The sequence below is a fragment of the Dermacentor variabilis genome, chromosome 5 (assembly GCF_050947875.1).
Source record: "Dermacentor variabilis isolate Ectoservices chromosome 5, ASM5094787v1, whole genome shotgun sequence".
In the NCBI taxonomy this organism is placed as follows: Eukaryota; Metazoa; Arthropoda; class Arachnida; order Ixodida; family Ixodidae; genus Dermacentor; species Dermacentor variabilis.
The window spans coordinates 198,589,214-198,602,123 of NC_134572.1; the positions used below are offsets into that span (position 1 = coordinate 198,589,214).

General features: G+C 48.7%; 1 protein-coding gene across 1 annotated transcript in view; it reads left to right on the forward strand.

Annotated features, from left to right (window-relative positions):
- nab (NGFI-A-binding protein homolog) overlaps positions 1–12,910 on the forward strand; it is a 526,490-nt gene that overhangs the window by 273,906 nt on the left and 239,674 nt on the right. The window contains exon 6 of the mRNA XM_075693896.1: positions 2,485–2,673. Coding sequence (XP_075550011.1) covers positions 2,485–2,673 — 189 coding nt within the window. The remainder of the gene's footprint in view (positions 1–2,484; positions 2,674–12,910) is intronic.

Here is a 12,910-nt window from a genome sequence, read left to right on the forward strand (position 1 = left end):
TGACGAGGTCCACTTTACTAAAGATTTTGTATCCTTCCAAGTAGCCTGAGAAATCTTGAATGCATGGAAGGAGATAGCTATCGGTGGACCGTGTGTACGTTAGTCGCCACACACACGCTAGTCACCCTGTTCTTTCTTGGGCATCAGATGAAGTGGGGAGGCCCAACTGCTGGACGAAGGGCGAATACCCAATGGCAGCACGTGCTTGAATTAACGTTTAGCAATGGCCAGACGCTCAGCGAAAAGGCGGCACGGGTGAGCTGCGACGGGTGGACGACGTGTGACAATATGGTGGGTTACGCCGTACTTGGGGGGCTGAGTTAAATCGCAGGGCCTTGACACCGCGGGAAAGTCTTCGAGGATTCGAGCGTACGGGCATGGCGGACTCAACGTGTAGATGCTAGTGAGAGCGACGGCCGACATAACTCCGGGGATCGAGAGCCGCGTCTTTCTGTCAACCTGGCGACGGTGGCGCGTGCTGGCGTCGAGGTCGAAATGGGTCAGGAAGTTGGAGCCTAGGATAGGGTGATTGCCGTCAGCATCGACCCACCGGAACGTGCGCCGCAGGCCCAAGTAGAGAGTGAGGAACTCTAAGCCATACGTGGCGATGGAGGTAGAGTTCGCTGAGCGGAGCTAAGGGCCAGATGACCTAGAATTGCTTGGAGGACGGTAGCACGCTGACCTCGACACCAGTGTCTACAAGTGAACCGCAAGCCGGAAATGTGATTCATGACAATGAAAAGGTGGCCAGGTTGTAAGGCAAGTTCGGATACCGCCGTCAGTGATCTCGTAGTGCATTCACTGGCATGGGGTACGGTGCTGGAAGGTACGATGGTACCAGCAAATAGACGAGCTTGAGGACTGTGCAAGCTCAGGAAGGAGGGAGGGCGGCTGGGGCGTGAGGAAGAGCCGCACTGGTCATGAGAGGACGTCCAAAGGGCGTCGATGAAGACGGCGAGCTGGTCGACCAGGGACTCTAAATGGGCTATGATAGAGGACTCTGGTGTTGAACAGAAAGCGGCCACAAACTTTAAAGAAAATGACGTATTCGTTCATACTATTTGGAAACCGATGCAGCATTATTTTACTAACTTCAGTTACAGTGAAACCCGTTAACGGAATCCATGTCGATGGCGACGGCAGCACTACCCATCTGGTACAGTTGTCAAGTTGATTCTCACAAAAGCGTTTAAATGTAAGGTTACAGGTGCGGTGTCACAGTTTGTCGCCCGCTTTCATGTACACATTCGTGCTCTGAAACAGCTGCTCTCGCAAACTGCAGTTGCTTTCGTAGACTTGACGGCGATGCTTATTTCCAAAGCAGACCTCCCTATCCTGTTTGTGGGGCTGCACGAGCCTTTCTTGCGGTCTTCAGTGCGAAACACAGGGAAGAGCAAAAGGCAAAGTGTGCACGCTCGCAGCGCACCATGGTTGCTGTCTCGACCTCCGCTCATCTTTCTTGCATAACTTTTGCGCTTCATTCCAACAGCCTTCGCTGGCGAGTATTTATTCTGCCTTCTTTGTTTCACCCCCGACCGGCGTGTAATTTTGACGGCACGCTATTTGGATTATGCGCGCGTCCGCCGTTTTTTAATTTCCATCTGCATTCTTCCTTGTGTTTCAGAACGCTTTGCTGCACCTCGCCTGCTTTTGGACGCGCTGCTGTCTTTCTTTTGTTTGTGGCCCTTTCTCTTCAATCCCCTTGATTGGGGACCTCCGCTGCTTTAGAAGCTTCTATGCTTCTTTGTTTCGCAAGTTTAATGTAAGCCGTCTTTCTTTCTTCCCTTACTTATTATTTGTTTTTGCTACTACTGCACTTTTCATTTTCCTTCCTTCCCCGATGTGTAGCGTGTTGTTCGATTCTATCCGTATTCTTTATTTCCTGGGTTCCGAGGTTCCTCTAGCCATTGCATGTTCTTCTTTATGCTTTACGTTCCCATTTCTCGCGGTAGAACGGCGCGGCAAACACGAGACGGTCGAGGTGGAAAAATAATGGCGACTACGAAAGAAAAGTTGCAACCTTTGCTTCTTTCTGCACACAGCAGTCTCTGCTAATTCTCTTGCCTTCTTCACCATGGTCAGTCGAGCGACTTGAATTTATTTATTTTGCTTTTTTCACTTCCTGCGCAACTTTCTCTTCTTTGTGCATTCGGGGATGCTGTTTGGCATTGGTGGATCCATTTCATTAAGCGAGGGCTAGGAGCAGTCAAAGAATGCGTACGGTGCAGCTGTCGAGGCGCACGCGCAAACGTAATCACCGCACAAAAGCTAGAGAGCCTGAAATTACGCCGACAAACAAGCACAGGGGCAGCTGAAGCGAGCGACGAAGAACAGAGAGAAACACAGGGTTATCGTGACGACATTATTGGAAAAGTTCTCGAGGCGGACGTCGTCCGATAGCGCATCGTGTCATGGTCACGTGCACCGCTCGACCGTGCTCAGTGCCACAGGAGAAGTTGCATAACGCCAGCCGTGTCCACGCAGGGGATGCTGGGTTCCGGCGGGGATTCCTCGGATGCGGGCGTGCGCCCAGTGACGCCGCCCACGCCTGTGCTCGTCGAGGCCCAGATCCGACGGCTGGCCGAGTCGGCGGAGCTCCTCGTGCGCTCGCTCCCTCCGCACGCCTTCGTCGACCCCAGACCGCACGGCCGAAGGATGTGTAAGGACCTAGAGGTAGGTGCGCCGGAAATATAGTGCGCTGCCTGTTCGGCCTATGCACAGGCGCCCCGCGACCGCACTCTGTGTATGAGCCGCTCGGTTACCATGACTACAGCCTTTCTCGCTTCTTCATGAGGTTCGCCAATGATTTCCACTATTGGCTCAGAAAAGTCGTGCTGCTATATTATGGCTGTAATGTTTTAGATGACAAAAGCAACGATCAGCAGTACAGTTCTCATGCCGAAGGCAGTACCTCGCGATTGTGCCCGTACATCAATTAAGTCGCCATTGTGGGTCTTCCTGGCCTCATGAGCTGGCGCGTGGTGTATGCTAATGCTGGTCGAGTGCTGTCGCCACCAGACGCAGCACAATTCCCGGTATTCATCAACGAGGACGAACACGTAGACGGGGGACGTTGCTGTCGCTACGCCCAGGTTCAGAGTGAATACATGAGAAGGCGGTCTGTCTCACAAGCCGGGGCCAGGGACCGCTGGTCATAGCAGGTCGCCTCCCCAATTTCAAGGAACGACCTTTTCACCAGTAAAGACGATATTGTTGCACACAGTTTACGTACGTGCTTGTGTGTGTAATCACACACAGGGGACCCGGTGTAACAGGTTACAACATCGCGATAATTTTTGCACCAGACCACTAAACTTGCCGATCGATGGTCAAGGGCTATCTCGGATTGAATTAGCTGAGGAATTTAACAACTCTTATACTAGTATCTCATCCGCAAGTGCCTGACGCAATTCGTTACGTTGGCGATGATGTTGAATGCCCTACGTCTCTAGGCCTTACGACTCCGTGAGAAATTGCATGTGTTATCCGGAATTCGGAAACAAAATTTAGCGATGATATGTACGGACTTTGAAATATGTAGCTGATATAATTGTTCCATCTCTCACGGATATTTTAACCGTTTTATAATAACTAGAATTTTCCTAGAAAACAAATGAAACTAGCACGAATCTGTGTTACCTTTAATATAGAATATCGAAACGGTAAAGGAATGGTACTGCATTCTGCCAATTTTGTCGAAGGTCCGTGAAAAAAATTTGCACACTCGGTTTGTCAATTTTATTGATAAGCAAAAAATACTTCCGTCCCCTTTAGGACAGATTTACCGAAAACAAGTCAACACTTAGCGTTACTGGAACAAAAATACCAGTCTTGAGCAATTTGAAAATGAGTGTTTTGTAACTGGTATTTTCGTTGCTTTTGCAAAGGCCTTTGGCCTGGTAAACTATGATATCTTGCTTGACAAAAATAAATTGTTTCACATTCATGGTCAGACTACAGAACTATTAAGATCTTGCCTAACAAATCGAAAACAAATTGTTCATACAGTGAACTTTATTTTTAATGTTAAACCTATTTCTTGTGGGGTGCTTCGAGGGAACGGTTTAGAGCATCTATTATTCATCTCATACCTTAGCGATATTGTATAGCGTAATTCCAAAGAATCTTTATCATCTATGCAGAACATAGCAGCATATATGTTTCCGGAACAAGTGTTGTGGAGTTATTATGGCTGTCTAATGAAACACTACAATCACTTCAGCTTTGGTCGGAGTCCAACAAAAATGAAAGCAACAAATATGGGGTTTCGCGCGCCAGAACCACGATGCCATTATGAGGCACGCCGTAGTCCGGGATACGGACGGCCGCTTGGGGTTCTGTCACGTGCACCTAAATCTGAGTGCACGGCTGCTTCGCCCCCGTCGAAAAGCCAACGTCGTGGCCGGGATTCGATCCCGGGATAAAAATCAAAATAAAATAAATTCGCCCCTCCTAACGAAGCAGTAGGGGTCAACTGTCGTAATACTACAATTTTTGATGGTTTTAAGTGTCTTGGAGTTATATTTCGCCTGATGTCTCCTGAGAGAACTATATAAACCATTTAGTAAAAAAAGCTAGCTTGAATCATGGGCAGAGTACCTCTTATCGCAAATCAGCCCACTGCAGGAATAAAAATAGTTTTGCACAATTCACTGTTCTACTCGCCTTTAAATTATCAACTTGTACGGCAAACAGCAAACGTTCTAATTTGCAACGAATTCAATTGATTAAAAGTATGTTTGTCACACTAACAATGCAGCCGAGCGCTGATCTCTTTCGAAAGTGCCAGATATTTAGCATACACAACTTATGTAGATATCAGCTAAGTGTAAAATTTTAGCCAGAGATGCAAAGAAACGCGCATAATTTGCAATGACTGGTGCTCTTAAGCAAAATAAGCTGCCTCACCCAAGAAGACGCGCATGCCGTCTGAATTCTAGCAAACAGTGTCTGCGCTCTAACATGGCGTTCGGTTCTTAACAATTACCACACTAACAATTTTGATATTGACACGCCTACATTGACACGCGTAGCTCTTGGTCTTTATTCGGTGACCGCATTTCACTCGCTAAGAAAGGTTAGAGGTTATGACTCAGTGCAAGACGCGCCTTTCCTTAATTAGTTCAACACTGCGCACAATAAATGCACAGCGACCGACAGAGTAGACACCGCAAAGCGCTGATTGCAAGTGGTTTATTGCCACGTAAAGCACTTGTAAATATACAATTCCACGCATGAGCGTGCGCAGAAGAAAGCAGCAAAGGCAGTAAATTACGTGAAGCCATCCCTCGTTAGCGGTGAAAGATATCGGGAGAATCAAAGTAACGTCACTCTCACGATTGTGTTGCGCTTGGTATTACACTGACGTAAGAACTAAAGAACGAAAATAAAAGAACGAGAAGTAGACGTGCGTTGCGCAGAGGCCTAATAGTGTTAGAGAACGCGCTTACGTACATGCTGAGTGGGTCTTACGAACTTGTACATTTCCGACACCAGGTTTGTTTTTTCTGAGTGCCTTCTACCCTTAACACTGAGCCACGAAGCCCCTGCTAACAACTTGATAAGATATCTGGAGCTATGTTTCCGCTTTCCTGTACGTCGTGTCTGTTGGACCTAAAAGCCAAGGGGCAAGAAACCCGTGCTGCCGTTCGAATCGGCGCACTCTAAGTTGCTCGAACGAGAAGTCGTCCGGTCATCCTTCGGAAACGCCCTCGCCAAGTGCACCGCCTTGAACCCGCTTTCCCAGGTGTATCGACTGAAGGGTTCGCGCTACCCCGGCATGCGTTTGCTTTTCGTAGCTGAAGGCATGATCAGAGATGTAAATAAGCAAGCACCGAAACAAACGTAGTTGACTCGGCTCGCGCGAAGAAGGTATCAGTGATTTCTGCAAGCTATGCGTCACAACCTCGAGAAAGAGGAAAACGGGCAGGTTGCCTAAACTCTGCGAGAAGGTCAACTCTTCCGGCAGTCAGAATGCACCATCAGAGGCCGGTGTGTTCTGCGCACGTGGTCCGACCTTGCCCTGTGGCTCAGTGTACAGGTCAGCCGCATTGGCAAATGTTACAACAAAGGGCTCTGGGAGCAGTGCAATGATGCCACTGCTGCTTCTAGATACCGACAGATATACATTGCCGAGGCTTCAAACGATGTACGTGGCCTGAATTTCTTTCATTTCTTCTTCTTTTTTTTTTTGATCAGGCGATGATTCTGCGCAGCTGCGCCAGGATGACACGAAAGAAATAGTCGAAGCATGCGAGTTATCAAAGCTTAAAGAGAATTGCAGCAGCACGCCTGGCGTTCATAAGTGATGAGGAGCGCCTCTTAGGCACAGTGACGCAATAACGTCTCTTTCAAGGCTGGCCGTTCACGTGTGATTCGGTGGACAATGTACATTCGTAGTGCAGTGTTGCTTGTTCTTTTTGTTTTGTGTGTCACGTGGCTTTCATTCGCACGGGATCTTTCACCGCTATCGAGGAAGGGGTGCACGTATCGCCTTGGCGGTATTGCTTTTTGTGCGCGTGCGTATGCGTCAAATCGAATACTTACAGGCGCGTTGTGGCAGTAAACAACTTGCAGTCAGCGCTCTGTGGTCTCGGTCCCTGTCAATTCCGTGCTGTGTCGAAAATATATGCACGACTAACTAGCGCACCGGTTTATCCTGAACTTTATTTATCGTTTTTCGAACGTTATCGAGGATTATACCCGCTGTCTAGGTTGTCGCCGCACCCCGTACAGTCGAATTCTGTGCGCAGCGGCAATGCTGGCGTGCACTCCACAACTCGCCCGAGCAGCACCGCTTACGGGTTCGTCGAGCAGACAGCCGACGATCCGCAGACTCCGCTGGCAATCGCGGACTGCGCTCGCTCCTGCCGAGCTTCGAGTGTCGCCGGTTTTTCTGGTCACCGGTTCGCCCGTTTCTCGCGATACCAGCTAGAGGCAAGACTGGCGCCACCGTCTTCGCGAGTTTCTTAAGGGCCGTCATGGGAACGTTGGTCTGCGGCGCTTGTGTTGGGTGGCAAGAGGCTTCGTCCAAAGCGTAGATATGGCTACGCGCCTCCTTAAGAGGAAGCTTCAGCTCGGGCCCAACTCCGACGCGGCCTATTCAAATACGTGTAAAACGCAAAAACGTTTTCCTGAGACAACCCGTGGACCGGTCTTAATGAAATTTGTTGCGATTGAGAGAGAAAGTTAAATTCGAGTGACTGTTGGTAGCGGAATTTCGATTTAGGGCTTGAATTTTATTAAAAAGATTTTCAAATATTCGGCCGTTTGAAAAAAATAGAAGCACGAAATTTACAAATTCATAGCTCTGCATCAAGAACAGATATCGCGATTCTGTAAACGGTATCCATTAGATCATTCGAAGCGGACAAATTCGATACGTCATTTTACATCTTACGTGAATTTGTTACATTGGTTACAAGGGTTTTGCGAAAGCGATATTTCCATATTACTAAATTTTTTTTCATATTCATGTGTGACATGCCAATTTTGTCCGCTTTAAATGTGCTATTAGAAGCAATTCACAGAATTGTATTTTCATTTTTGTTCTTGAGTTAGAGTTGCAAACTCAAGGAGGAGGAAATAACTTTAATGTGTTCTGAGGAACCCCTCCCTACCCACTCTTGCTTTAGTGGGCGGCAGGGGTCGCGGGCCGCACCCACGTTGGGACGGGAAGCCCGTGAGCCTCCGCCCTTTCGTGAGCCCTCTGGACGGCCCGGAGCTGGGTCTGGTGGTCGTCGCTTTGCAGGGCGTCCACCCAGTCTTCTTCTTTAGTGAACACGGTGCCGCTTAACGCGGAGCATTGCCAGAGCATGTGCGCTAGCGAGCAGTAAGATTCGCCACAATCCGGACATTGCGGCTCTACTTCTGGTGAATAACGGCTCAGTCTGCCTCTCGAGGGGAACGACCCTGTCTGAAGCATTCTGAATATCGATGACTGTGGTCTAGTGAGTTTAGCGTGGGGGAGTGGGAAGGTCCTCCTCGACAGCTGATAGTGTGTTGTTATTTCGTTAAAGGTGAGCAGCGGGTCTCGGTGCTCCCCTCCCTCCCCGCCACCTCGCTCGCCACGATCGCCGCGGTGCGTGAGTCCTCGCGCGCGTCCGTGCGCCAGCTCGTTGGCGTTGGGAAATTCGGGGTGCACGTCGGCCCCCATGTGGGCCGGAAACCATTTGACGATGTGCTGACCCGCGGCTCCCTCGCTGCCGAGGACGGCCGCCGCTTCCCGGGATATCGAGCCCGAGGCGAATGCTCTTGCCGCCGATCGCGAATCTGTGTAGACGTAAGGACGTTCGGGGTCTCTCATTGCCATGGCTATTGCTACCTGTTCGGCCACTTCGGACGTTACCCCCTTGACCGATGCTGCGTTAATTATCGTGCCATCCCAGCGTACCGAGACGGCCGCGTACCGGTCGCTGCGCCCATACTGGGCCGCGTCTACAAATGCCGCCAGGCCCCGGCAGTTGGCGGTCGATTTCAGCAGTGCTCGGGCCCTCGCCTTTCGGCGCCCCTCGTTGAATTGCGGCTGGACGTTTCTCGGAAGCGGTTCTACCTTGAAAGTGCCCCTTACCGCCGCGCTGAGCGCAATCTTGTGTGCGTTGCACCCTGCCTCGGCATTTATCCCTGCTTCTTCTAGGATGCGCCTGCCGGCCCTGGTGGTCGACAGCCGCACGACCTGTGCCTTGGTCTGCGCTTCGATGATTTCTGATAGTGAATTGTGGACTCCTAACCGATCGAGCTGCTCCGTGCTTGTAGTGATCGGAAGACCTAGCACCCTTTTGACGCTCTTGCGCATCAGTGTCTCTATTTTGGCCGCGTCTCTCTTGGTCCATTTTAGCGCCGAGGCTACGTAATTTACGTGACTCATGAGGAAGGCGTGGTAAAGTCTGATGAGATTGCTCTCGCTGAGCCCTCCTCTGCGGTTCGTCACCCTGAGGATCAGCCGGAGCATGTTCTCCGTTTTGGACGTGAGTTTCATGACAGTTTGTGTGTTACCACCTTTCGCCTCAATTAGCAGCCCCAGGATTCTTATAGTGTCCACTCTGGGAATCGGCTGGCCGGCATTCGTATGTAATTTGATCGGTATTTGATCGATCGGCGTCAAATTCCTCATGCCTTGTTTTGAGGGCCTGTACAGCAACAGTTCCGATTTGCTGGGTGACAGACGGAGTCCCGTTTCCTTCAGGTACTCTTCCGTTGTGTCCAGCGCCTCTTGAAGAGCCTGCTCGACTTCTGCGTCAGACCCTCCCGGGCACCACACCGTAATGTCGTCTGCGTACAGGGCGTGATTGACGTTGGTCACTCTCGTCAGCCGGTCAGAGAGCCCTTTCATTGCCAGATTGAATAATAGTGGGGAGAGCACTGCCCCTTGTGGGGTGCCCCTCGCGCCCAGCGTGTACCAATCGGAAGTGGTCTGTCCTATTTTGATCGTGGCTTTCCTGTCTCTGAGGAAGGAGCCTATGTAAGAGTGGAATTTCCGGCCGAGCCCCATAATCGAGATCGTTTCCATTAGAAATCTGTGTTTGACCGTGTCGAACGCCTTCGTTAGGTCCAGGGCCAGTATGTCCCTGGTGTCTCTGGTCATGTCGTCAATTATATGCTTCTTGAGTAGTAACATTACGTCCTGTGTGGAGAGGCCCGGTCTGAAGCCCACCATGTTATGTGGGAAGAGGCCCTCTCTCTCTATGAACCGGGATACTCGGTTATGTATGGCATGTTCGGCCATCTTGCCTACGCACGAGGTGAGCGATATTGGCCGCATGTTCTCCGCCGCAAGTGGTTTACCGGGTTTCGGTATAAGTATGACCGAGGCCTCTTTCCAGACCTCTGGTACTTGTCCCGTTTCCCACACTCTGTTTATTTCTTGAGTGAGCTTCTCGACCGACTTTCCGTCTAGGTTCCTCAACAGTTTGTTCGAGACCCCGTCCGGGCCCGTAGCGGAGCGTCCGTTGAGGCCTTGTAAGGCATCCCAAATTTCCGATTCCGTGAAGGGCGCGTCAAGTTCTTCGACCTCTGCCCCGGCGTATTGTGGGTAGTCGCCGTCGCCTGACGGGCCCAGTGGGAGATACGTCTCCGCCAGCTCCTTTAGGAACTCGCTTTCCGTTTTGCCCTGCTCCTTTTGCTTTTGTAAAATCCTATCGATAGCCAATCTCTGATTGCCTTTGGATTGCCTTTCGTCTAACAGTTGCTTTAGGAGGTTCCATTTGCGCCCGGTTCTCATTTGTCCGTCTACCGACGCGCACACCTCGTTCCACTGTTGCTTGGAAAGCTCGATCGTGTGCGCTTCGATTTCCCGGTTTAGTGCCGCTACTTTCTTTCGTAGTCTGCGATTCAGTCTTTGCGTTTTCCACCTGGCCGTGATGGAATTCTTTGCCTCTAATAGGTGTGCCAATCTCGCGTCCATCCTTTCCACGTTCAGTTCAGTTTGGACAACCCTCGTCGCGGTGTTAACGTCCTCTTTGAGCCTTCTAAAAAGACTGTCTAGATCAGCGTATTCGTTTGTGTCTTCCTTCCTTATTTTGCGGAAGGCGTCCCAGTCGGTGACCTCAAATTCTCTCGGTGGTGCCGCCCTGATGGGGATCGTGACCGCCAGTATGTAGTGGTCGCTGCCGAGGTTCTCGTGCAGGTTGCGCCATTTTTAATAAAAATTTGACGACATAACTGAAAATTTTCAAACCAACAGTCATTACATTTTAAGTCTTTCTTTTAAATGCAATAAACCTCGTCAGATGTTGTGCAGTGGTTGCCAAAAAAAAAAAACGAATTCTCCTTTTACATGTATTTAGATAGGAGCACCCGAGCTAAAGCTTCCTCTTAAAGTGAAATCTCCATGAAAAGTTTTCATTCGTGCATATTACATTCTCCAGTGAAGTTTCCTCACCTACAATGCATAACCAAAAGATGAAAAGCAAGAACAGATGACAAACTCTTCCAAAGCGAGCGGGAATCTTGTCGTCTGTCCTCCAACTTAAGAGGCACGCTGGTAACTTTTACGTTTCATATGATTGTACATGCAATGATAAGTTATATTTAAACAAAACTTGTTCCTGTCTAACATTAAGGCTAGAACAGCTTTTTATGTGCTGTTTAGTTGAAAATTAGTCATTGTGACAGACGCAACGGTGCTTGGCAGTCGCGTCTTCAAGGTGTCCTGGCTCCCCAAGAACAATGCCAAACCGAAGTCTCAGTATACCGGCATTCCCATGCTTACCACAGCGCAGCAGCGCAAGATTTCCCTCTAGGTAATCTAGTGAGAAACTTTATGGGGTTGCCCAACAAAAAGTTAGTTTCGTAATTCACAGTTTTGCTACTGTGTTGTTCACCGTCACTACAACGTGACAGTATGTTCGCTTGAAATTATCGCGAGCTTCGTGAAATGTATACGTTATCTCGATTATTGCATATTAGCAATGGCATTTCTAAATGAAATCTGGCTATTGATGTTCCTTTTGTTTTTTCATGCTATATTTTACAGCTTGTTTAAGCTGATCTTGATTCACCGCTGTAGCTGCTTATGGTCAAGTGGCGTAGACCATTCGGGCGTTCCGCGACATCACATGGAAGTTGAACTCTCTGTCTCTTGCAGTTTGTGCGAGTTTCGCGAGCCAGCAAAACCAGCGCAGCACTACGCGATAACGAAACCACTGAAACGAGATAGCGTGAGCGGTGCAGAGTCGAGCGAAAACGAAACCTTTCGCCCACGTCGTTGTCAAGGATAACTTCAATGAGTTCTTTCTAAAGATGAAATAGAACTAGGCAAGTAGCATTTTATTTACTCTTAGAATACCAAACAAGGATGTTTTTCGCAACGAGTGGTTGAGTGCTAGTAACAAAATCTAACTGAGGAGTGTTTTCGTCATCGAGGAAGTAGTTGAATGTCCCGTGGGCGTCACTAATCATGTCCTGCATTTACCTCAATTTCTCGATTATTAAGGCTCTGTTCGTGATAATATCGACACCTTAGAGATTCTCGAGCACTATTCTACCACTTTAGCTTGACTTAAGGTTTGCCTTTAATGTCCCTTGAAGCATCAAAAGCACACAATTCAAAAATAAAATCAAGCACACGAAACTCATTGGCCAGAACTTAATGCAGATAAAGATGCATCGGGTGATGATAAGGTGGCCACATCGTAAGGTAACTTGTTGCAGTCGGCTGTCGTTTGTGGAAAGAAGGACCGCTTGTATGTATTCGTACTGCACTGAGCCGTTACTTTTGTTTTGTCGTGTTTGTGCGAAAATATTCAACGAATTCAAAATGGAGACGGGAGTGATACGTTTGATTTGATGCCGCTTATGGACGAAATATTTGTTGGGCTAGTTGGTTTTGCATTGCTGAACAAGTGCGATAAAACAACACAAGAAAGGAAGACAACGATTTACAGCTGTTTAATGGCAGGTAAGGATTGTACATACATATCGTCTCGTCACTCGCACACACACAGAACAATGTGAACGGGCACGTGTACATCAAAGGCATTGCACTAGTCTAACTCGGACTAAAGATATGCGATAAACGGCTCAGTTACACACAGGACAGTTCAAAGATACTTTGCAATTCTAGCATGATACGATACAAGATAATCGGGCTGCGAGTTTTTGAGATACAGGTACAAGATACTAGAGAGTTTTACAATAGGGGACCCAATATTTTGGGGCCCCAAAGAGCTTTGCGGGTGTTAGCGTTGGGGCACGCAGGAGTGAAGGGCTTTAGAATAGGGCTTTGCGTTTGCGGATAGCGTCTTGCGCTAACAGCACCACTACGACGTCTAAGAGAAGCTATTAGAAATAATTAAATAACATATACCATTTTATGATAGGAATAGTAATTTTGACTTGCGTGTATTCGCGTTTAATTACAATTTAGAGGTTATTCTTCAGGCAGCAAACAATTAGTTGCGCTTAGTTTTGA